The sequence below is a fragment of the Pinus tabuliformis genome, chromosome 7 (assembly GCF_031772625.1).
Source record: "Pinus tabuliformis cultivar Carrire ecotype Pingquan chromosome 7, CPIR1, whole genome shotgun sequence".
NCBI lineage: Eukaryota > Viridiplantae > Streptophyta > Pinopsida > Pinales > Pinaceae > Pinus > Pinus tabuliformis.
Window position 1 is genome coordinate 1,486,049,741 of NC_142293.1, and position 26,172 is coordinate 1,486,075,912.

General features: G+C 39.3%; 1 protein-coding gene across 1 annotated transcript; it reads right to left on the minus strand.

Annotated features, from left to right (window-relative positions):
- Positions 1 to 20,775: 20,775 nt before the first annotated feature.
- On the minus strand, positions 20,776 to 23,900 carry LOC149253460 (pentatricopeptide repeat-containing protein At2g22070-like). The gene is made up of 4 exons (XM_089454490.1): positions 22,676 to 23,900; positions 22,074 to 22,594; positions 21,682 to 21,831; positions 20,776 to 20,967 (listed from the first exon to the last, which is right to left on the minus strand). The coding sequence occupies exons 1-4, from the start codon at positions 23,898 to 23,900 to the stop codon at positions 20,776 to 20,778; spliced, it is 2,088 nt and encodes a 695-aa protein (XP_089310616.1).
- Positions 23,901 to 26,172: the final 2,272 nt, after the last annotated feature.

A 26,172-nucleotide genomic window follows, 5' to 3' on the forward strand; every position in this document is an offset into this window, starting at 1 on the left:
ATCTATTTTTCATTCTCTTTTGCTTCCTATTTTGTGTCATTCTTTGCTTCCATTTTTGCACCATCATTTGCATCAAGTTTACACTGTATTTTGAATCCAATTTAACGTCTTTTTATGCATCCATTTTGTGTCATTTTTTGCATCTAGTCTTACGCCAGGTTTTGTATCTAGTCTTACAGTAGTTTTTGATTCTATTTTTGCACCAGCTTTGGTGCCTATCTTTGCACCATGTGTTGAATTTGATTTAGCACCAAATTTTGCATCCATTTTTGTGCCCATTTTTGCATCTTTTTTTGGACCATTTTTTACATCCACATTTACGTTTGATTTGTCTCCATTTTTCCCATCTCATTTTGCACCATATTTTGCGTCATTTGTTTCATCCAATTTTGCATCATTTTTAAAACCATCTCTTGCATCTAATGTTACATCATTTTGAGCATCCAAATTTGCATTTATATTTGCATCTTATGTTGAGTCATGTGTTCTATCCACCTTTGCATCTTATTTTGTGTCTAATGGTACATTCAATTTAGAGCCATTTTTTACGTCTACTTTTGTATTTGTTTTTGCACCAAGTTTTGCATCCAATTTTAAGCTATTTTATGCCCCTTTTTGCACCATTTTTTTGTGTCTACTTGTGTCGAATGTTGCACCATTATTTACACCGACTTTTTCATCCAATTTTGCATTTTTTTGGTGTCTAGTTTTACATCATTTTCACCATCAAAATTTGCATCTTTTTTTGCCTCATTTTGTGTCCACATTTGGATATAATTTTGTGTCTGAGTTCGAGCGTAATTTTGCATGTGATTAGGAATCATTTTTTACATCCAATATGGCATCCTTGGTTTCACCTTTTTTCAGCCCCATTTTGCATCTTGTTTTATGTCTTTTCTTACATCTTTTTTTTTTTCCTTTTTTGCACCCAAGTTTGCATCCCAAATTTACACCATTATTTGCATCATCATTTGTCATATTAATTTGTAACGTTTTTTGCTTCTTTTTAACGCTCAACTTTGCATCTTATTTTACATCTAGTTGTTGTCTTTTTTTGCATCTAATTTGGTGCCCATTTATGTGTCCTTGTTTTTGCCCAATTTGATATCCTTTTGTATGCCATGTTTTGTTCCCTTCTTTGTGTCAACTATTGCACAATTTTTCACTTCTAATTTAAAACACTTTGTATGTCAATTGTTTGCATTTTGTATTAATTCCTAGTTTAACATCCAATTTTACTTTCAATTTTGCATCCATGGTTACATCCGCATTTGACTTCTTATATAGAGTATATTTTTCTTTACATATATGACCCCCTTTATAGATTCATAGTGAAATATATGATAGTTTCTAAATATCATTAAAGCAGATATCACAATTCAAAATCATTTGTAAAGAAATTTAAGAGAAATTGACAACATCCATCCAAAAAAATAACAATGTGTCATTAACAATTTTCAAAACATGTATAAAATACCAACATAATACTAATAAAATCAGTATTATTTTTAATCAAAAGAATCAAAATTCAAATATGATTAACAAATCAAAATATTTCATGAATATCGTTATTCTACGATAAATTAACAACATACATAAATCAAACTCATCGTATGATTACAAAATCAAAATGTCTCATTGATATAGGGTAAATTCACAACACCCATCTAAACATAGCAATGTCATTCTACACAATAATTTCTTCATAAAAAACAATGCATGTGCATGCCTAGCTACCACCACCAAGATCATCCTCATGATCATCTTGACCATCCTCATTACTCTGATCCACATCATCACCAACACCGCAACTATCATCATCATCTCCTCCTTCACCACCATCATCCTCATCCTCATCCTCATCCTCATCATCTCCTGATATATGTTGAACATAATTTGGATCATCGTCTTGGCAATCATTACCTATAACATTCTGACAAAAAAAATCAATATTACATGTTAGTATTAATTACATAACACAACGCATGTTTTTGTTATACAATGTTAACCATAAAATGAGGTAAGATATAATATCTAATAGTACTAAAAAATAAAATGAAAATATGGTTTAAAAGTATATTGGAAATCCAACTAAGATTACATACCATAGAGTCCATCCAAACAACAAATTCAACCCATCTATTTTGCTGCAGAACCTCCTTTTCCAAATGATTTGGAGGTCTTCCATATTTTAGTTCCTATCAATCAGTAAATAGGGAGAAATTAGATAACAATGACTTTCTTCTAGTACAAAATTTATTAAAAAAATATCACATGTTTAATATACTTACAAAGGTTGTTATCAGTGCTTTTAAACCTTTCTGGCCACTACGATGAGTGACTTTTGTCTTGGTTAACCTCGCCTTGGATGCCTTGTCCTTAAACATAAACCAATTCAATTTATTTTCACACAAATACATGTCTAAGATACTTATAAGTATTAATACATTCTAAATAATGTTTAATGAAAAATTCAATACCTGAATGCTCTCATTGCCGGCTTTTCTTTGTGCATCCAACTTCTCATATGATTTTACAAGTTCTTTCCATACTTTAAAAGGTATGTCAATAGGTCTTTGTTTCAGTCTTTGATCTTGAGGCATTTTTTTAATTTTTCTTGTTTGGGTAAAAATTTTGGTTAAAAAAAAACCAAACAAGTAATTCACATCAATGGCATGGGGACTCTATGGATATGTGTAAAAAAATGGCTATAAAGAAAACATCCAAAAAACATATGAGCTCTCCCTTTGATGGTCACTTGGGGCATATGGCTGGAAAGGAAGAACTCCATTTTCGAAAATCAAGGACAATCCTTTCTCAAAGTCCTTCCTAATATTTGCTCCAAATGTCTTAAAATGAAAAACAAAATTCAAACGTCATCCTTAAACATCTCCCTTAAATATAACGTTGGACCATAAATTCTTCACTTTTATTGTTATCGGCTCTGGAATGATTTTTCTATATGCAATTATATAATGAAATATGTGTGCACTAATGAAAAAACATTGAGTTTCATTTTTCATAATCACAAACAATGAAAAAAGAATCACACATAACTAGCATCATTTTGGAAATTTTATATTTATTAAAAATCTTTAACATGTTTTCCTCCCATATCTCATAAAAAGGTGTGAAATTTTTTATATACTCTCCAATAAGCACTACAACAAAACCAGCGATTTGGAGGTTTTACACTAAGTTTTTCAACATCGAACTTACTAGGGCTTGCACCACCGGGTTTATTAGTAAGAATCTCATGAGGTTTGCATAGCCATGATTATTAGAATCAAAATAGTAGGATTTGCACTAAAAAACAATTCATAGAGCTTTCCTGTTGGGGAGAAAATCACAAGTTCAACTTCTGCAGTGCAGAGCACCAAGAGCTCGTAAGCTTTCTTCAGCAATCCACCTACGTTTGGAAAATGTAGCCTGCCTGCTGGTGATGTTCTCAATCCTCTTCCTCTGCATCTTTCCCCTCACTATTCTTGTATGTCCTCTTTCATTTTTCCCTCCAAACAAACCCTCTCAAATTGAGAAAGCAGAACAACTCACTCGATGAGAATCCGAATCCAATTATCGCTTCTAACAATAACCCAATACGATACCAGAAGTGATTACACAAAACCTCATTAACTTTTCATTTGTTTGGAAAAGAGCCAAGCATATACTTCTGACGAGGGTTTCTGTCTCAAGTCTGGCTCGCAGGACGTCGCTTAGTCAATTGCGAGAAAAGTTTTCCACCTGCCTGTCACATTCGGTTTGTCACACTATATATTAAAATAAGGTTGATCATACTAACAATAAGGTTGTATAGTTTAAAAGGAGGGCTCTCCTGACTGAATTTGGTTGGTTTATAGAAAAGATTGCTGGAATGTGTAATGTGAATGCTCTGCTAACTGTTTTTTAAGCATTTGGAAGTATTAAAACCCCCTAGGATAATTAATGTAAGACCTGTTAATTAATGTGTAAAGATGGCTATTGTCCTTGGGCTACCTTAGTTGTTCGTGTTTAGTGATCTGTGGTATTATGACTCCTCAAGTCACTATTAAACCATGAGAACCATGCCCAGGCAAACTAGTGTGACATTGTGGATGAGAACCAAAACTAGACTCCTATAACCTCCTTTTTCATCCTTTAAATTGCAGAATTAACTGACTGTTCTAGTAATCATTCTTGAGCACCTGAAGATGTGCACCCTAAATAATAAGAATAATACCCTGTAACATATGAATAGTCTACAGGTTGATATATATGAATGTTACAGTGTGCAGGAGTATGATTCAATTCCATACGAAAATACAAAACATCTGATAGGATTTCCTTATACCTCATAGGCAAACAACCATTGTCCCTTCTATAGATGAGTAGAATAAGTTCTTGGTTCTCTACACTAAATAAAGACAAAGTATAGTACTTATTGCTGACAAAATAGGATTTAAATCGCGGTTCAATTGCTTGACATTCAGCTGGTCACAGAATTGTAGAGTGCATAATCATAAGTGATGTTGCAAGCCTCATTGCTCAAAGTCTAAGGGTCTTGCGAGCCATAATCACAGCCATGTATGGCATATCTTGTGATTATGGCATTTTATGAGGTCAATTCTTGTGAAGACATTTCAGGTTATAATAAATTTTGAACCTCAACAGAGTTTTGGCAAGACCTGGCTAAGCTAGGACATCAACAACACAGCTGATATGAATGACATAATCTAGCCTCAAGAGGGAGCCTCTTTTGTTTCATCACTCTAACAATCTATGAAGTGGTGGAAAGCATAAAAACTTCCCCTTGAATATGACACCTAAACTGAGTACAAATCCTAAATGATGCAGCCCTTGGTGCATGTCTCTCAAAGTATCGATATTTCAAATGTTGAAAGCTCTTGTGCCCATTTGATATGCATTCGATTGCAGTTCCCCTGAAGAAAGAATCTTATAAAGGTGAGGCCATGGCCAATATGTTAGCCATATCCATTGGAGTTGCCATTGCTTGACAAATTTAGGATTCCATTTGGGATTCGAAACGTTGGTGTAAAAATTCCATTACTGTGGGTTCTCCGGTCAAAAATTCAAATAGCTCAAACCACAGATCTCTGAAATCCAAATTTAGTGTGATCAATCCCACCATGATTCACATGGGCTTCTACTCAACACTGGCTGTTGCTATTGTAAGAGTCTGCAAGCTCGTTGAACCCATAGTATTGATAAGTGTGTTCTTTGGGTCTCTGGTTTTCAAATTATGCCTATGTTTTCCTCTCAGTATCATTATTTCAAATGCTGAAAGCTCTAATTCCCATTGCTGTGTATTTGATTGTGGTTTCCCTGAAGAAAGAAGCTTATAAAGGTGAGCCCGAGGCCAATATGTTGGCCATATCCATTGGAGTTACTATTTTAGCTTATGGAGAGGCCAAGATGAATGCATGGGAGGTGATTCTACAGTTAAGTGCAGTTGCATGTGAGACTACCCAATTGGTTCTCATACAAATTCCATGAACATCAAAAGGGATTAAGTTGAATCCCATCACATCTTTGTTGCTCCTTGTTGCCTTGTTTTTCTCAGCACCCCCTGGGCCTTAGTAGAATACCCATTTCTCATAATCAGGGTCTCTTCCTTTGATTTGGATTACATGACATTTCTACTTGTGCCTTGGCTCTTAATCTTGCAGTGTTTCTTCTGATAGGAAAGACTTCAGCCTTGACTATGAATGTTGCTGGTCTTGTCAAGGACTGGCTGCTCATAACATAATCTTTGTCTGTAATAAATGAAAAGGTTACAGTCATAAACTTGAGTGGGTGTGGACTGGATTTTCTGGCTGTCTGTTACTATAATCATTTGAAACTTCAAGCTCTCAAGTCCAATGACAACCAACCAAAGTACCTCAGCAGTGCAGCTGATGCCAATGATGAAGGAGAAGGTTTGATAATGACGAGTGGGAGATTCTCAATCAGAGATTCAGAACCAGTAGAGAAAAATCAAACTCAAGCTTCAGGATTAGGTATTTAGATCATTAATATTGTCTTGTGCTAGAGATTACTGTTCTTGGATTGGCTCCTCTATGCCCAGATCTATTTGCAGGGAACAGGCCAGTCATTGACAGTGAAGAAGATAATTACAAGATTAGTGTATAATGATGGACAGGATGGTGCCATGGTGCCAACCTAAATCTCAAGTAAGGAGACATATGTTCATCAATTTGTCAAGAAGCATGGCCTACAATTCAATTGCTCTAAGCCTATCACTTCTTCCACCTGTCAAATAAATTGTTTCCTGTTTGTTTAGTTGACTATGGTTCTAATAAATATACTATTGTTTGATGTAAAAAGACAAAACAAAACAAAAAATATGGAAAGTTGTGACCCCATTTTCTAACTACAAATTGAAATCGGATTACCATAGTGACCACCTCTGCTTATTGGAATCAAAAAGGGGGTGGGTTAACCCAATACGATACCAGAAGTGATTACACAAAACCTCATTGACTCTTCATTTGTTTGGAAAAGAGCCAAGCATATACTTCTGACGAGGGTTTCCGTCTCAAGTCTGGCTCGCAGGACGTCGCTTAGTCAATTGCGAGAAAAGTTTTCCACCTGCCTGTCACATACGGTTTGTCACACTATATATTAAAATAAGGTTGATCATACTAACAATAAGGTTGTATAGTTTAAAAGGAGGGCTCTCCTGACTGCATTTGGTTGGTTTATAGAAAATATTGCTGGAATGTGTAACGTGAATGCTCTGCTAACTGTTTTTTAAGCATTTGGAAGTATTAAAACCCCCTAGGATAATTAATGTAAGACCTGTTAATTAATGTGTAAAGATGGCTATTGTCCTTGGGCTACCTTAGCTGTTCGTGTTTAGTGATCTGTGGTATTATGACTCCTCAAGTCACTATTAAACCATGAGAACCATGCCCAGGTAGACTAGTGTGACATTGTGGATGAGAACCAAAACTAGACTCCTATAACCTCCTTTTTCATCCTTTAAATTGCAGAATTAACTAACTATTCTAGTAATCGTCCTTGAGCACCTGAAGATGTGCACCCTAAATAATAAGAATAATACACTGTAACATATGAATAGTCCATCCTGTGCATGTAGGATATGCACATGAGGTCCAATAAAATCACTAACCAGAATAACAGGTGTTATTAAAGCCTCTACAGGTTGATATATATGAATGTTACAGTGTGCAGGAGTATGATTCAATTCCATACGAAAATACAAAACATCTGATAGGATTTCCTTATACCTCATAGGCAAACAACCATTGTCCCTTCTATAGATGAGCAGAATAAGTGCTTGGTTCTCTACACTAAATAAAGACAAAGTATAGTACTTATTGCTGACAAAATAGGATTTAAATCGTGGTTCAATTGCTTGACATTCAGCTGGTCACAGAATTGTAGAGTGCATAATCATAAGTGATGTTGTGAGCCTCATTGCTCAAAGTCTAAGGGTCTTGCGAGCCATAATCACAGCCATGTATGGCATATCTTGTGATTATGGCATTTTATGAGGTCAATTCTTGTGAAGACATTTCAGTTTATAACAAATTTTGAACCTCAACAGAGTTTTGGCAAGACCTGGCTGAGCTAGGACATCAACAACACAGCTGATATGAATGACATAATCTAGCCTCAAGAGGGAGCCTCTTTTGTTTCATCACTCTAACAATCTATGAATTGGTGGAAAGCATAACAACTTCCCCTTGAATATGACACCTAAACTGAGTACAAATCCTAAATGATGCAGCCCTTGGTGCATGTCTCTCAAAGTATCGATATTTCAAATGTTGAAAGCTCTTGTGCCCATTTGATATGCATTCGATTGCAGTTCCCCTGAAGAAAGAATCTTATAAAGGTGAGGCCATGGCCAATATGTTAGCCATATCCATTGGAGTTTCCATTGCTTGACAACTTTAGTGTGATCAGTCCCACCATGATTCACATGGGCTTCTACTCAACACTGGCTGTTGCTATTGTAAGAGTCTTCAAGCTCGTTGAACCCATAGTATTGATAAGTGTATTCTTTGGGTCTTTGGTTTTCAAATTCTGCCTATGTTTTCCTCTTAGTATCATTATTTCAAATGCTGGAAGCTCTAATTCCCATTGCTGTGTATTTGATTGTGGTTTCCCTGAAGAAAGAAGCTTATAAAGGTGAGCCCGAGGCCAATATGTTGGCCATATCCATTGGAGTTACTATTTCAACTTATGGGGAGGCCAAGATGAATGCATGGGAGGTGATTCTCCAGTTAAGTGCAGTTGCATGTGAGACTACCCAATTGGTTCTCATACAAATTCCACGAACATCAAAAGGGATTAAGTTGAATCTCATCACATCTTTGTTGCTCCTTGTTGCCTTGTTTTTCTCAGCACCCCCTGGGCCTTAGTAGAATACCCATTTCTGATAATCAGGGTCTCTTCCTTTGATTTGGATTACATGACATTTCTGCTTGTGCCTTGGCTCTTAATCTTGCAGTGTTTCTTCTGATAGGAAAGACTTCAGCCTTGACTATGAATGTTGCTGGTCTTGTCAAGGACTGGTGGTGGGCTCCAGTATTGTAGCAATAATGCTACAACTCCTGGGGCTTCCTGTCTCTTAATTTTATCAACCCGGTAGTTCGTACAAACTTGGAAGCGACGGTGCTGTATGCACAAGTACTAGCTCTTGTCGCAACTGTCACTTGGTCAGCTGGCACAAGTCCGCTAGGGCTCAAGCCAACTTCTATAGGCTCTCAGAAGAAGCTTGTTAAATGATGGATGAAAGCTAGCTCAAAGAAGACTAATCTATTTGGCAAAAATGAACTGAAAGCAAATCAAAACATGGAAACCCTAGGAAACCCTAATTTAACTAGTCTAACCTCTACAATGCAAAGAATGTGAATAAAACTTCTACCAATGCTGTCATTACCTCTAATAAGTGAAAATGCATGGATCTAAGCTACTTGCATCATAAAAGACATGTTTTTGTATTTTTCCTTTAAGTGTATGGAATGATTGTGATTGTGTGCTAATTAGGGTTTGGTTGTGCAGATGGGATGGAGAAGGAAGGAAAGCGTGGGACAGGTTGGGAAGGTTCATAGAGGATCTAAGGGGTCCCTAACACCCTTCCAGAGAGTCTCACAAAGTTTGGCCGTCAAGGAACCGTGTTTATGGGCTTCTACAGGAAGTCTGCAGGGGTTTCTACAGGAAACTAAGGAATTTCTACAGGATGTTTGGCCGTGAGGGTTTTGAGTGATGGTGAAGTGATGGAGCGGTATGGGAGGATAGGTGAGGTGGAGATGGGACTGGTGATGGCTCAGAGACAGAGAAGTCAGATGGGGAAAGAGTGCACGGAGTGGGTTGGTGAATGGAAGGATGGTATCTATGAAAGGTTAAGTAGATGGGGCTATGTGAGTAATAGAAGAGCTGGAGGTTGAATGAGCTGAACAGAGAGTGGCTGAGTGGCTTTAGGTGTGGTTGACAAGAGGAGGAAGGTAATGGAGTGGTATGGAGTAGTATAGATGAAACAAATTGTTTATGAGTGTCACCAAAACGAGAATGCTTCAACCTGAGCTACCTGTGACATAAAATCAATGAACAGCAATATAAATTGTGAAGGAAACTCATGCATGGAAGTGGAATGAAGAAGCAATGCTAAATATAAAAGTGCATGAATGGATCTAAGTAATGCCTCATCCTACTTCCAAACAACTACAACAATTCTAACTGATAAAACCAATCTGTTTGACTTCTACAGGAAATCCAAATCAACAACTATACTCGAATGCATGTAGAAGAAAATGGAAACGAAATGCGAAAGGAACAATATTGATACAAAGGAAGGAGGCCTGAGCTCTCAGGTTGGGCCCAACCCCGAGAGCTTTAGGCTCCTTTAAAAACTCAAAATCTGATCCACAACTGCTTGCTTTTATTCATAATCAAAAGTCTAATGTCATGCCAAAAGTGGCTTACAAAGAGCGAAAACCAAATTGACTAACTAGCTGCTACGAAATGACTAACTACTAGCTACCAAAAATGACTACCAACTAGCTACAAAATGACTACTAACTAGCTAACCAAAATGAGGCCCCAAGCCTTCTTATTTATAGAATTTGAGGACCCAACAATCCTCCTAAAAGTTAGGGACTTGGCTGCCCAAGACTTGAAGTTAACAGCAGTCCAACTTGACTTGCTTGGCTGCCCTTGAGCTGATTGATTCGGTGGCCCTTGAACTCCGAGCTGATGGTGGAGAATTCGAGGTAAGGGCCCATAAATGAGGGGGACACCTTCCTACAAATCCTCTAGCTTGTTCTCCCACGAATTTGGCTGCCAAGTGCTCATTAAGACCTTCAAATTTGTCTCCAAGTTGCCCAACAAGGCTACACAAAGCACCCATTAGACTTGTGGGCATAATGACTAACCAAATTCACTCTATTAACACAAATATAATCAAAAACATGCAATAAACAAATGAGAATGGTGGATTAAGTCAAATTAGAAGGTTGGATGAGCCCAAATATTTGTCCATTTTTGGGGCTCATCATCACCCCCCTACTTAAAGTGTTGCTCATCCTCTGAGCAACCAAATCTCTCCCCTTGTCCTTGATGGCCCTGGTGACTTCCTTGGCTAGCATCTCGGCTGATTTCTCCTTTGGCTTCCCGCTTTTCAACTTCCTGTAGAAACTGTTCGCTGGCTTCCTGTAGAAACAGTCTCTGTCTTCCTGTAGAAACAGTCCTCTGTCTTCCTGTAGAAACAGTCTTCACCGTTTGGGTCTGCACGGCTGAGGGTGCCTTCTCCTTGACCTGTGTTGTGGTTGCCTTCATCTTCTCCTCCTTTCTGTTCTTCTCCCTCACGGCCTGCTGCTTTTCCTGTTGAATTCTCAGCCTTGTTATGAGTGTGCAAGTACATGCAATCATATGGAAGAAATGGTGGCCTTGGCATTTCCTAAAACCTGCAACGTGAGGGCACTCGTATGTTTTGTAACAAGGATGTTGGCTAAATTCACAAGATGAGCCAAGGTCATGTTTCCAAGCAACAGGAATATGATAAAGGTGTTTTCTCTGGCTTTTTTCAATAGCAATAGCTAATACATTACCCTCCACAAAAAGAGTAACAGGAAGCAATAACAGCGCAGCAATTGGTGCCATGTACATGAGAAAATTCATAGAGTGAAGCTTCTCTGCCTCAAAGGTAAGCAGGAGCCCTTGAACAACTGATTTCAATGCTCTGGCAGCAGTTGATCATGTTTTTATAAATGCAAAATATTGCTGCGAAGAAGGGAGTTGTTGCCCCAATAGCTTGATTGAAGGAGACTGGCAAATAGCGCAGAGAAATATTGCCACAAACAACCGAGAAGGAGGAAATGAAGCTCAGTGCCAATATCTCAAGAAACTGTCTCCTGAAGATGATGAACTGCATTGGTACAATCTCTAACCATGAAATTGCCAGAAAACCATAAAATGAACAGGCACACATGTGCAACATTGTGAGGAATATTGGGTATCTGCATCAAAAAACTAAGTAGGCATTTGTTAAGCAATAGCACACCAATATTGGAAGAGTACCAAGCTGCAATAATGAGAGCTGTTGTAATAGTCTGGGACGTAGGAAATGCACCATATTTTCCTTCTCCTGTTCTCGATTTAGGCATCTGCAAACTAGCTTGGATCTGTGACATAATCCCTTTACAATCCTGGATCATTTGCATAAAATTCTGATATGATACCTTACTCTGTTTTAACAATTATGTTCATGCATGCAAAAGACCCTAACCACGTTTTTTTCTTCTATTCTCTTCTTTTTTCTTTTTCTTCTTTTTTTTTTTTTTTTTTTGCAGAAAGAGATCTGAAGGACATTAAGAATTCTTCAGCTATCTGGTTATGAGAGGAAGAGTTTGCTTCCACAGAGAGAGGACAGAGACCAAGTTTTCTTCTCAGGGCAAATTCAGATATGAAAATTTTAAAAGTTACATCCATAGGCGGGCTCTCACAGCTGCATATGCCTTCTTTATAAGAGATTTTTAGACCAGAAACGTGGAGAGATGCAAAAAATTGAGAAATTCCATGCAACACACAATCACACTGCTATTTTTGACTTACAGGCAAACTGGTCTCTAATTCTCCTGCTCCAAATAGTTCAATTCACCACCTTTCAAAACATATATCATGCGTGGAAGAGTGCTTCCGAGCCTACCCTTCTCGGAACTCCAAATCTGATGAGGGAAAGCTCAGGTTTCTTTGTTCCAAAACGCTGTGTCATACTTCCTGTAGAAGACCCACCCGTTTCCTGTAGAACGTGATTGCATCGGTGGGTTAAAAAAAATATGGCCGAGAAAGCTTGGTGGAGGATGACAAGTTAATAGATTGTGCAGACTTCAGTTGATGATGTGGCAAGTGCAGATGAACAACAGCCTTTGAATTTCAGCTGAGCGCTCAGATTACATGCGTGATTTTTGGGGTGAGGTGGCACATACGTGTGCTAGCCCATGCGATTGTTGTGCCATCACTAACTGCAGTTGTCGACTGTGTGTTCTCTGCCTGTGATCTCATCCACCCGTTGCACTGGAGTTTAAACAACCAACACTGTCCGTTTTTTCCTTCACGTGCATGGCTGAGCGCACGTGTCTCATTCACCCACCAAGTGCTGTTGAACTAGATGTGGGTGGCTAGTTAGCTGGCCACCGATTTTTTAATCCTAACCATCTCATTCATTCATGCAATGTTCAGATTAGATTCATGCAAACAGAGGAATCGGTTTTGTCACGTACCTGAAAGTTGAATGGCTGCCGTGAGCTGTTGTGGGCTGACCTTGCTGCATGCATTGATTTTATGATTGCATGATGGCTTGGCTGCTAATCTTTGATTGTGTTTTTCATGTGCAGGTGTCCTCTGGCCGGATCCAAGCTCCAGACAATTGGTTCCACGTTCAAATCTGCACATTCAAGCTGCTGTTGCTGCATCTTCCCCGAACCAGAACTTGTTTTCGACATTTCTCCCAAACGGTAGATCGGTTTGATCTGAAACTTGGTGAGCATGTTACTACCATCATTATGCATCTCCCATATCAAATTCGTGATCAATGGATGCACGGATTTCGAGAAAAATGGAAAATGGCTGAAGCATTCAGAGGTCAATTTCTCGAAAACCGTGCATCAGAATCGGCTGAAACTGCTTGGGTAGGTTACCATCACTCACATGCATATCCCCATGAAACAGGTTTTGAAACGGATGCACGGTTATGGAGAAAGTGGAAAAATGGCTGATGGTGATGGAGGCTGATTTCTTGGAAACCGTGCACCGGAATTTCATGAAACTGCTCAGGCATGTTGTCATCAACCTTGTACAATTCCCCATAAAACGGTTTGTCAAATGGATGCATGGTTCTCAAGTTATGACAAAAACAAATTTGGCTCTAGGTATTTTTGCTTCAAGGCTTTTTGCATGTGCTTGCATGGGATGACAAAATGAATTTTGCTTGTGATGCAGGTATGAAGATGATGGAGGAGGAGTTGGAAGATGGCATGAGGGCTTCTAAACCCTTGAGGAAGCTACCATGCTCGCCAAACCACTTTTTGAAATGCATGCCTAGTTTCCCACAATTTCTACAGGAAGATCCTGTAGAAGCACAATGAGAAGCACAAGGAGGTGAAAAAATGATGGATGAAGGCAAGGGATGGACACACAAGTGCTTGCAGGCCTAACCAATAGGCTCCCACCATCAGATTCACTTTTGAAATTGGATTTGGCTCGTCCAAAGGTTCTACAGGATGTTTCCTGTAGAAATTCAGAGCTTTCCTGTAGAAGACACAGTTTTGAGGAAAGAAGCATAATGACATGAAAAAAATGATGGAAAAGGGGTGAGGAATGGAAACATGGATGTGGGTAGGCCTCATGGACATATTCCAAGCCCTCAGGTCCTCCTCGGAGATCAATTTGGCTTTTCTGTAAGCTTCCTGTAGAAGATATGAAACTTCCTGTAGAAGGCACAAAAACTCCTTTGTCTTTGATTTGAGTGCTCCTCCTGTCATGGAACGTCCTTCTTTAACCTGCAATGTCATTGCTGCAACATGAAATGGAGATTAGCTTTATTTTTCTTTTTCTTTTTCTCTTTTTTTTTTTTTTTTTGAAAAACAACTAGGGCGCCTCATGGAGGTTTTCACCCTAATTGCCTGCCTTGGGCGCCTCCAACGGAGGTTTTCACCCAAAGATCTTTTTCTCTTTTTTTCCTTTTTTTTTTTTCAACCCATTGACCGCCTCATGGAGGTTTTCAATCAATGAGCCAATCTAAGGTGCCTCCAAGGAGGTTTTCACCTTAGATTTCTATTTTCCTTTTTTCATTTTTTTCTTTTTCTTTTTTTCTTTTTTCTTTTTTCATTTTTCTACCCTAACCTACTTGAAAAACAAAATCATTTTCAAGTATAAGAATACTTCCAATGGAGCCATGTGCACATCGAGATTAGAGAAAGAATGATGTGAAGGCTCGAAATGCATGCTTGGACAAGTATCCAGATCTCAGAGACCAAATGATCTGGCGTTGAAGGGATCAAACAAAGCTGAGGAAGAAAGTACTGCTGCAACTTAGTGACCTTCTGAAACCATATCTCAATATAGCTTTGATATCCTTGGTTCTTTTGCTGATCTGGATCATTCTTCATGTCACCTTCTATCATGACCTTCTGATCTTCCTCTTTTTGTTGATCTTTCTCTTGAATACATGGAAGATTTGATGGTAACCATGAGGGAACTATCTCGATCTCTGATTCTGATCTCTTCTCTTTATCAAGTGCAGCCCATGGTTCTTTGAACTCCTCTTTTGAACCTTCTTTTACTGGATGTGATCCTTCAATGCTTTCAAGATGATCTCTTTTTTGCAATGCTTTTCCTGAGCTTTGGTGAACATCATTGAGCTCATGAGGAATCATTTGCACATGTTATGCCTCAGATTTGCAATTGGGTTGAGCTGCTCCATTCCATGGTTTTGGAAATGGTGGTACGGGTGGTTGAGTGGAGGTGTGAAATTGAGATGGAGATGGATGGCATTGTGGTTGGGTAGGCATTTGGGGTTGCCTTGGTGGAGGAGGAGGCGATGGTTGTGGATGAGCAGGTGGTGGAGGAAAATGAGCGAGATGAGAGTTGTACTGAGGCCTCCACTCCTGATAAGGTGCATTCCACTGAGGCTGTGGCTGAGCATAAGAGTGAAATGAATGAGCAACTGGTTGGGCATAATATGGATCTGTGAAGGAACAAGGAGAATATGACCAAGGAGGAGGTGTAGACCAGGAAGGATGAGCAGGGGGATCCCAAGAAGGCATGAAAGTGGCTTGATAAGGGTCAAAATAGGTCTCGGGTATCCCTTGCAGCTCCTGCTGGTAAGATCTGGGTCCATGTGGCCTCCTTTGGTTCATATAATAGAGTGATTCAGTGGCTCCCTTGGCTCTTTGATATGTAGCTTCGATTATGGGCAAGGAAGGGCACTGATCTGTAGGATGGTATTCTTCACAGATGAAACACACTTCTAGGGAGTGCATTGGACATTCGTTCCTAGGATGCTTTTTAAGGCACCTAGGACAAAAAATGACCAAAGCCCTCTTGGCTTCTTCTTGCTTCTTTTGGATCCACAAGGTATCCAGTTGCATGGCAAGAAACTGCCTCATGTCACTCTTGAAATCTTCGATCTGATTTGCAAATTCATCTTTGGACAAGATGTTGCTCCCAACATCTCTACTTGTAGCCATTTGCTTCAGAGGAATGTTTCTTCTTCTTCTCCCCTAGAGGTTCTTCAGATATGTCTTGATGTCCACCCAGGGGTTCTTTCATCACAGCCATCGAAGAAGAACGTTGGCTGTGTGAAGCAGTGGGGGTGTTGTGCAATCATTTTTCTAACTTATCTCTACTCCTACAAGGCATGAAATAGATTGAACTGCAACTAACTATCTTGTGAAATTGAAATGAAAGCAGGAAAGGACTAATCTATTTTGCTCAAATGAAATTGCAAGAATGAAATGCTAGTCTACGCTTGCAGAAAGGAAATTGCGGAATTGAAAGGCTATTCTAGGAAAGCAGGAAATGCTAATCTATGAAAGCAGGAAATGCTAATCTATGAAAGCAAGAAATGCTAATCTACTTTTGCATAAATGAAATTGCATAATGGAAATGAAATAAACTACTTAGCAGAAGGTTGTAGTAGAAAATAGAAGAATAGCAACAATCACCAATAATCTGCCACTTCCCCGGCAATGGCGCCAAAAAGATGGTGGGCTCCAGTATTGTAGCAATAATGCTACAACTCCTGGGGCTTCCTGTCTCTTAATTTTATCAACCCGGTAGTTCGTACAAACTTGGAAGCGACGGTGCTATATGCACAAGTACTAGCTCTTGTCGCAGCTGTCACTTGGTCAGCTGGCACAAGTCCGCTAGGGCTCAAGCCAACTTCTATAGGCTCTCAGAAGAAGCTTGTTAAATGATGGACGAAAGCTAGCTCAAAGAAGACTAATCTACTTGGCAAAAATGAACTGAAAGCAAATCAAAACATGGAAACCCTAGGAAACCCTAATTTAACTAGTCTAACCTCTACAATGCAAAGAATGTGAATAAAACTTCTACCAATGCTGTCATTACCTCTAATAAGTGAAAATGCACGGATCTAAGCTACTTGCATCATAAAATACATGTTTTTGTATTTTTCCTTTAAGTGTATGGAATGATTGTGATTGTGTGCTAATTAGGGTTTGGTTGTGCAGATGGGATGGAGAAGGAAGGAAAGCGTGGGACAGGTTGGGAAGGTTCATAGAGGATCTAAGGGGTCCCTAACACCCTTCCAGAGAGTCTCACAAAGTTTGGCCGCCAAGGAACCATGTTTATGGGCTTCTACAGGAAGTCTGCAGGGGTTTCTACAGGAAACTAAGGAATTTCTACAAGATGTTTGGCCGTGAGGGTTTTGAGTGATGGTGAAGTGATGGAGCGGTATGGGAGGATAGGTGAGGTGGAGATGGGACTGGTGATGGCTCAGAGACAGAGAAGTCAGATGGGGAAAGAGTGCACGGAGTGGGTTGGTGAATGGAAGGATGGTATCTATGAAAGGTTAAGTAGATGGGGCTATGTGAGTAATAGAAGAGCTGGAGGTTGAATGAGCTGAACAGAGAGTGGCTGAGTGGCTTTAGGTGTGGTTGACAAGAGGAGGAAGGTAATGGAGTGGTATGGAGCAGTGCAGATGAAACAAATTGTTTATGAGTGTCACCAAAACGAGAATGCTTCAACCTGAGCTACCTGTGACATAAAATCAATGAACAGCAATATAAATTGTGAAGGAAACTCATGCATGGCAGTGGAATGAAGAAGTAATGCTAAATATAAAAGTGCATGAATGGATCTAAGTAATGCCTCAGCCTACTTCCAAACAACTACAGCAATTCTAACTGATAAAACCAATCTGTTTGACTTCTACAGGAAATCCAAATCAGCAACTATACTCGAATGCATGTAGAGGAAAATGGAAACGAAATGCGAAAGGAACAATATTGATACAAAGGAAGGAGGCCTGAGCTCTCAGGTTGGGCCCAACCCCGAGAGCTTTAGGCTCCTTTAAAAACTCAAAATCTGATCCAAAACTGCTTGCTTTTATTCATAATCAAAAGTCTAATGTCATGCCAAAACTGGCTTACAAAGAGCGAAAACCAAATTGACTAACTAGCTGCTACGAAATGACTAACTACTAGCTACCAAAAATGACTACCAACTAGCTACAAAATGACTACTAACTAGCTAACCAAAATGAGGCCCCAAGCCTTCTTATTTATACAATTTGAGGACCCAACAGTCCTCCTAAAAGTTAGGGACTTGGCTGCCCAAGACTTGAAGTTAACAGCAGTCCAACTTGACTTGCTTGGCTGCCCTTGAGCTGATTGATTCGGTGGCCCTTGAACTCCGAGCTGATGGTGGAGAATTCGAGGTAAGGGCCCATAAATGAGGGGGACACCTTCCTACAAATCCTCTAGCTTGTTCTCCCACGAATTTGGCTGCCAAGTGCTCATTAAGACCTTCAAATTTGTCTCCAAGTTGACCAACAAGGCTACACAAAGCACCCATTAGACTTGTGGGCATAATGACTAACCAAATTCACTCTATTAACACAAATATAATCAAAAACATGCAATAAACAAATGAGAATGGTGGATTAAGTCAAATTAGAAGGTTGGATGAGCCCAAATATTTGTCCATTTTTGGGGCTCATCAACTGGCTACTCATAACATAATCTTTGTCTGTAATAAATGAAAAGGTTATAGTCATAAACTTGAGTGGATGTGGACTGGCTTTTCTGGCTGTCTGTTACTATAATCATTTGAAACTTCAAGCTCTCAAGTCCAATGACAACCAACCAAAGTACCTCAGCAGTGCAGCTGATGCCAATGATGAAGGAGAAGGTTTGATAATGACGAGTGGGAGATTCTCAATCAAAGATTCAGAACCAGTAGAGAAAAATCAAACTCAAGCTTCAGGATTAGGTATTTAGATGATTAATATTGTCTTGTGCTAGAGATTACTGTTCTTGGATTGGCTCCTCTATGCTCAGATCTATTTGCAGGGAACAGGCCAGTCATTCACAGTGAAGAAGATAATGACAAGATTAGTGTATAATGATGGACAGGATGGTGCCATGGTGCCAACCTAAATCTCAAGTAAGGAGACATCTGTTCATCAATTTGTCAAGAAGCATGGCCTACAATTCAATTGCTCTAAGCCTATCACTTCTTCCACCTGTCAGATAAATTGTTTCCTGTTTGTTTAGTTGACTATGGTTCTAATAAATATACTATTGTTTGATGTAAAAAGACAAAACAAAACAAAAAATATGGAAAGTTGTGACCCCATTTTCTAACTACAAATTGAAATCGGATTACCATAGTGATCACCTCTGCTTATTGGAATAAAAAAGGGGGTGGGTTAACCCAATACGATACCAGAAGTGATTACACAAAACCTCATTGACTCTTCATTTGTTTGGAAAAGAGCCAAGCATATACTTTTGACGAGGGTTTCCGTCTCAAGTCTGGCTCGCAGGACGTCGCTTAGTCAATTGCGAGAAAAGTTTTCCACCTGCCTGTCACATACGGTTTGTCACACTATATATTAAAATAAGGTTGATCATACTAACAATAAGGTTGTATAGATTAAGATTCTGAACCAAGACAAAGAAACCAAAAGAATCCAAAATTATCAAATAGAAAACAAGCAAGGGCACTAGAGCCCTACCCACATAACCAAGCTTTCTTGGCCTTTAGGATTCTTGTCATTGATTGGTTTTCTTCCAGTTATTAGCTCTAGAAGAACTAATCCAAAGGAATACACGTCCATCTTCTCATTAACCTTGCCATACATGAAATATTCTGGAGCCAGATACCTGAAATATGATAGCATTTGCATTATTAAATCCATATATTTTTGAAAGAACATATATAACTGATTCAGGCTGCCATTTCTGTGAATTCTGTTGGTGCAGGTAATTAAATTGTCTGAGGAGTGCCCTATCTGTGTGCAACACAAGGGCAACCAAGGCTTTAAACTTTCTGCAAGGAGAGATTTACAATTTGATTATTACCCTTGGGAAAGAGAGCCAGTCCCACACCAAATGTGTCGTAGTTATACAAAATATACATCATGATACTCAGCTTGGTCCATTTCTCAGATGGCACTGGGTCTAGCTGGGTCTTCTTGCCTATTCAGGGAGGGGTAATTTGCATACTAAAGCTTTGGTTTGAGATACGATGTAATCTCTTTTGCTAATATTCAAAGAATATTATATTTCATTAATGGAAAAAGAGATTATTGGCAATTGAGGCTTTGAATATTTTGCCATAATCCACCATCAGCATTTAGGGCTAACCTGTTTAAGGGTGATGATTTCACAAATTGAACTACTAAACAAATGTTTAGATTACAACCCTAAACACTAGGTCTAAACATCCTTTACTCTATGTCAGAAGGATATCAACTCGATATTCCATGTGCCATTCTTTGTTATGGGAAAAAACAATTCTAGCACTAACTCCTCACAGGAAAGGAAATGTCTCAAGCAACTAAATTTGACATCAGAAACTGAAACATATATATGCAACTAATGAGAATAAGAGTGATTACTCTGTTCATTCGAGGTCGAAACTGAGTTGCCTGTCTCAGACAACATGCTGCACAAATGACCATTCTCTTCACCTTCCTCATGTCATAAGCATCTTCCAAAAGTGGATCTGCAAGTTCTTTTACAGAGCCAGCTGCCAGTAATGGCCTTGCCTAAATTTTGAAATTTACAAGAGATTAAGATTCTGAACCAAGACAAAGAAACCAAAAGAATCCAAACTTATCAAATACAAAACAAGCAACGGCGCTAGAGCCCTACCCACATAACCAAGCTTTCTTGGCCTTTAGGATTCTTGTCATTGATTGGTTTTCTTCCAGTTATTAGCTCATAAAATCTCACCATGTTTCTTTTTAGTTTTTAGATGTCAACTGTCTCCCACAGCAAAAGCATATACCTGTTTACCAACCACAAGCCAACTACATCCCGGATTCTTTTTTAACCTCCTGGCTTTCATCATTTTTCGCACCTTTCCAATGTCATTCCACATACCAGCGGCAGCATAGATATTGGACAGTTGAACATAAGGTGAAGGGTTTTCGGGATCCAATTCAAAAAGTCGTTCTGCTGCATATTCTCCTAATTCTATATTCTTATGGATTCTGCAGGCACCAAGTAATGAACCCCACACAGTAACACCAGGTTCTACTGGCATTTTCTTGATAAGCTATTGGGCATCATCAAGCCTCCCAGCACGGCCAAGGAGGTCAATCATGCAGCTGTAGTGTTCCATCACAGGTGTAATGTGATAATGCTTACTCATTAAATAAAAGTACTGGCAGCCCTCATCCACCAGCCCTGCATGACAGTAGGCAGACAAAACACCAAGAAATGTGACATGATTTGGGTTCATACCCAACTGTAGCATTCCTTCAAACAGCTCAAGGGCTTATAACTGATTCAGGCTGCCATTTCTGTGAATTCTGTTGGTGCAGGTAATTAAATTGTCTGAGGAGTGCCCTATCTGTGTGCAACACAAGGGCAACCAAGGCTTTAAACTTTCTGCAAGGAGAGATTTACAATTTGATTATTACCCTTGGGAAAGAGAGCCAGTCCCACACCAAATGTGTCGTAGTTATACAAAATATACATCATGATACTTAGCTTGGTCCATTTCTCAGATGGCACCGGGTCTAGCTGGCTCTTCTTGCCTATTCAGGGAGGGGTAATTTGCATACTGAAGCTTTGGTTTGAGATACGATGTAATCTCTTTTGTTAATATTCAAAGAATATTATATTTCATTAATGGAAAAAGAGATTATTGGCAATTGAGGCTTTGAATATTTTGCCATAATCCACCATCAGCATTTAGGGCTAACCTGTTTAAGGGTGATTATTTCACAAATTGAACTACTAAACAAATGTTTAGATTACAACCCTAAACACTAGGTCTAAACACCCTTTACTCTATGTCAGAAGGATATCAACTCGATATTCCATGTGCCATTCTTTGTTATGGGAAAAAACAATTCTAGCACGAACTCCTCACAGGAAAGGAAATGTCTCAAGCAACTAAATTTGACATCAGAAACTAAAACATATATATGCAACTAATGAGAATAAGAGTGATTACTCTGTTCATTCGAGGTCGAAACTGAGCTGCCTGTCTCAGACAACATGCTGCACAAATGACCATTCTCTTCATCTTCCTCATGTCATAAGCATCTTCCAAAAGTGGATCTGCAAGTTCTTTTACAGAGCCAGCTACCAGTAATGGCCTTGCCTAAATTTTGAAATTTACAAGAGATTAAGATTCTGAACCAAGACAAAGAAACCAAAAGAATCCAAAATTATCAAATACAAAACAAGCAAGGGCACTAGAGCCCTACCCACATAACCAAGCTTTCTTGGCCTTTAGGATTCTTGTCATTGATTGGTTTTCTTCCAGTTATTAGCTCATAAAATCTCACCATGTTTCCTTTTAGTTTTTAGATGTCAACTGTCTCCCACAGCAAAAGCATATACCTGTTTACCAACCACAAGCCAACTACATCCCAGATTCTTTTTTAACCTCCTGGCTTTCATCATTTTTCGCACCTTTCCAATGTCATTCCACATACCAGCGGTAGCATAGATATTGGACAGTTGAACATAAGGTGAAGGGTTTTCGGGATCCAATTCAAAAAGCCGTTCTGCTGCATATTCTCCTAATTCTATATTCTTATGGATTCTGCAGGCACCAAGTAATGAACCCCACACAGTAACACCAGGTTCTACTGGCATTTTCTTGATAAGCTCTTGGGCATCATCAAGCCTCCCAGCACGGCCAAGGAGGTCAATCATGCAGCTGTAGTGTTCCATCACAGGTGTAATGTGATAATGCTTACTCATTAAATCAAAGTACTGGCAGCCCTCATCCACCAGCCCTGCATGACAGCAGGCAGACAAAACACCAAGAAATGTGACATGATTTGGGTTCATACCCAACTGTAGCATTCCTTCGAATAGCTCAAGGGCTTCCTTAGCACATCCGTGTATGGCATACCCTACAATCATTGCAGTCCACAAGACAACGTCTCAGTAATGTATGTTGTCAAATACTCTTTGTGCACTCTCTACACACCCACACTTAGAATACATATCTACAAGAGCCCTTCCCACAAAGGCATCACATCTGTATCCACTTCTAATGATGACTTCATGGATCTCTTTGCCTTCTTCGAGAGATGCCAAGTCGGAACACACCGGGAGAGTAACAACAAACGTCTCTGCGTTTGGGTTCACAGCGGCCAGCAACATTTGTTGAAACAGCTTCAGGGCATCCTCTGTGCGCCCAGCTTGTGCATAACCAGCAATCACAGCATTCCATGAGATGACATCTTGTTCAGGTATCTCCCAAAGCAGTTTCAAGGCTTCATCATGATACCCATTCTGTGCATATCCTGTAATCATTACATTCCACGATACCACATCTCTTATGGGCGTTTTCCAAAAGACTTTCAGTGCCTCTTCAACATATCCACTCTGAGCATATGCTGCAATCATAACATTCCATGAGACCAGATCTCTTTTTGGCATTTTGTCAAACACAATCAATGCATTGTCAATACCGCCGCATTTTGCATACATATCTATGAGGGCATTCTCAACATTGACATCATATTGAAATCCACTTCTAATTATTTCTTCATGGATCTCTTTCGCTTGTTCAAGCGAACCCATGCTCGCACATGCCCCTAGAAGACTGGCAAATGTGATCTTGTTTGGCCTAACACCAGACTGCCGCATCTTACAATAAAATGTCAAGGCATCCAGCCCATACCCTTGTCTGGCATAAGATGCAAGCATGGCTGTCCAAGACACCACATTCGGCTCGGGCATTTGCCAAAAGAGATCCAAGGCTTCCTGAAAATATCCATTCTGTGCACATCCCGTAATCATTGCATTCCACGAGACGACATTTCTTTCAGGCATTTTCTCAAACATTTTCAGGGCTTCCACAAGCTGGCCATTCTGAGCATATCCAGCCACCATGGTATTCCATGATACCACATCTGGTTCGGGAATTTTGTCAAACACACGGCGTGCAAACTCCAGTTCTCCACATTTTGCAAACATGTCCACCAGGGCATTTTGCACAAAAGCATAAGACTCGAATCCACCCCTAATCACTTCTTCATGGATCTCCTTGCCTTTTTCAAGATCACCCATGTGGGCACAAGAAGACAGAATACTGGCAAAGGTAAACTCATTTGGTTTGGTACCTACCCGTTTCATTTGATAAAACAGATCAAAAGCCTCCTCGTTATGATCATGCCTGCTATAAGCCACAATCATCACTGTCCACGACATAACGTTACGTTCAGACATTTGATCCAGAACCGTGTGGGGTAAAACTACTGATTTTACCAGTATTGGCTACGGCATTCGCTGAGGCCATTCCTAAAACAAAAATCTTAGGAGGCTGAAGCTACATTTGGCGCATTTCTGAACTAGATCTGGAATGAAGAAAGAAAATTTTTGTAAAATGCCTAAATAAATTTTTCACCGAAAACAAGTTCTCAGGTGTAAATTTTCAGGTTAGCTTGGAAATAAATATTTCACCGAGCTACATACATTTTCTGGCCAAAGGAAGGTTACACAGCTACATTTGGTGCATTTCTGAACTAGATTGGAATGAAGAAAGAAAATTTTCGGTAAAATGCCTAAATAAAATTTTCACCTAAAATAAGTTCTCAGGTGTAAATTTTCAGGTTAGCTTTGAAATAAATATTTCACCGAGCTACGTACATTTTCTAGCCAAAGGAAGGTCACACCGCTAAAATTTAAAGGCCAACAAATTATCTGCAAGTAATGCATGTAACTTTGAAAAGGAACAGGTTTTGCAGGTTAAATGTTCGGAAGAATCTGGAACCTGTGCAGAGATGATGATTGCCGTTGTGAAAGATTCAGATTGAAGGCCAAGGAAATCGAAACTCCAGCGAAGCCATCACCACTGTCTGCCAAGGGTTTCGAGCGGGTAATCTCTCCAGCATGAGATAAACAGGGAGTTCAACCAGCACTGATTAAAATTCCAACTATAATGATCTGATCCAACGGCACAATCTCTTTTAATCGTCTAACATATCAGATCAATGGTCGAAAATAGGACACGGTGGCATATAAGGGAGTTCTTCCCAGAGGGAAACGCCTTACGGCGTAATTATGTTGATATATTAGTTAATTATGTAGTCGTAAGAGTGGATGGTTGACTTTTGTGTGGGAAGGAAAACTGAAAAATGGTTTTATGAATTAAAATATCAATATATTAATAAATATAAAAATGGTTGATTATAGTTATTTTCTTTCATTTGCATTTGTTAATGGGATTGTGTTAGGTGGTGGGTGGTGTTAGGTGATGGGTGATGTATGTTAGAAGAAATAATATAATTGTGATAACTAATAATTAATGTGGTTATATAAATTAAATGGTTGATAAATTCTGGTATGTGTAATAATTTTAGTTCATTGTACTTGGTGTATGTGAATACAACTATGTAAATTTTGAATATATGTAAATTATGTGAAAATAAACTCATGAATACCTTGACTGCGCTAACATGCAGTGAAATTTGGAATGGGCAAATTGGGGAAGGACATCACCCATGTTGTCCCCCTTCCTCATGGAATGTGGCTGAGACAGGACATCACCCATATTGTCCCCCTTCCTCAAGGAATGTGGCTGAGACAGGATGATAGCCTTAAGGGAAAACAAAAAGATGACTAGACAACAAGTTGAAGAGTGTGGAAGAGTAGTCGAAGTTGTGGAAGAGGCACATAATAATGGGTACAGAAGCTTGCTGCACAAAGAACATGCAGAATGCTAGAGACTGTGAAACAAGGGAGTCTTGGGAGAAGACACTAGAGAAGAAATTTGTGTCAAGTTGTTGGTGAGAAGATAACATGTGTAAAGATGGGTGTGATTGAACCCAATGCTTTGTGAATTAGGAATACATTTCTTGTGACCGCATGAAGGCCATTGAACCATGTGTTTAAGCTTGGAGGGCCAGTGGGAACTCATTGGAGGAATTGGGTCACTATGGTGCTTGCCATGAGGTTGATAAACCACCTGGACATTGGATTATGGACCCCTACGATTCTTGCCATGAATATGCAACTGATAAACCACCAAAAGCAGTGGATTTCGCCTCTTGGAACTGAGATATAACCCATTTAGCCTTAGGTGAAGTCATGTGTTTTAACCCAAAGAGCAAGTGAATCACTATGGTGGTTACTGCTAGAAAGTGATTGATAAACCACCTAGACAGTGGACTCCTCATCATGGTTATGTGATTAAGCCTTGGGTGTGAATTTCCTTGAATACACATCCCCTCGAACTTTAAATCTGGTTCGAAGGGGCGGGTGGTTAGCTACAATAAAGGCTACAGCGTGACTAGCCAATGGTTGGATGGAGAGTTGAAGTCCCTCCTTCAGTTTCCAACCATATTGAAACACATAGATAAGTGTAACATGTTTGTGTATATTGTCTTATGGACTATGATGACTTTTGTTTTGAAGCAATATCTTGTGTGTTTGTAAATGTGATAATTCCCTGGCTGTGAAGTTCGTTGATATGTTCATGAGT

Bases quoted from the DNA above. Each gene is read 5' to 3' on its own strand.
- LOC149253460 (XM_089454490.1), bottom strand. From the start codon at position 23,900: ATGTCGTGGACAGTGATGATTGTGGCTTATAGCAGGCATGATCATAAC. The intron at 21,832-22,073 runs GTATATGCTTTT...TTCAAAATTTAG, and splicing joins GGCTTGTGGTTGGTAAACAG to GCAAGGCCATTACTGGTAGC. The intron at 20,968-21,681 runs GTAATCACTCTT...GGAATGCTACAG, and splicing joins TTCGACCTCGAATGAACAGA to TTGGGTATGAACCCAAATCA.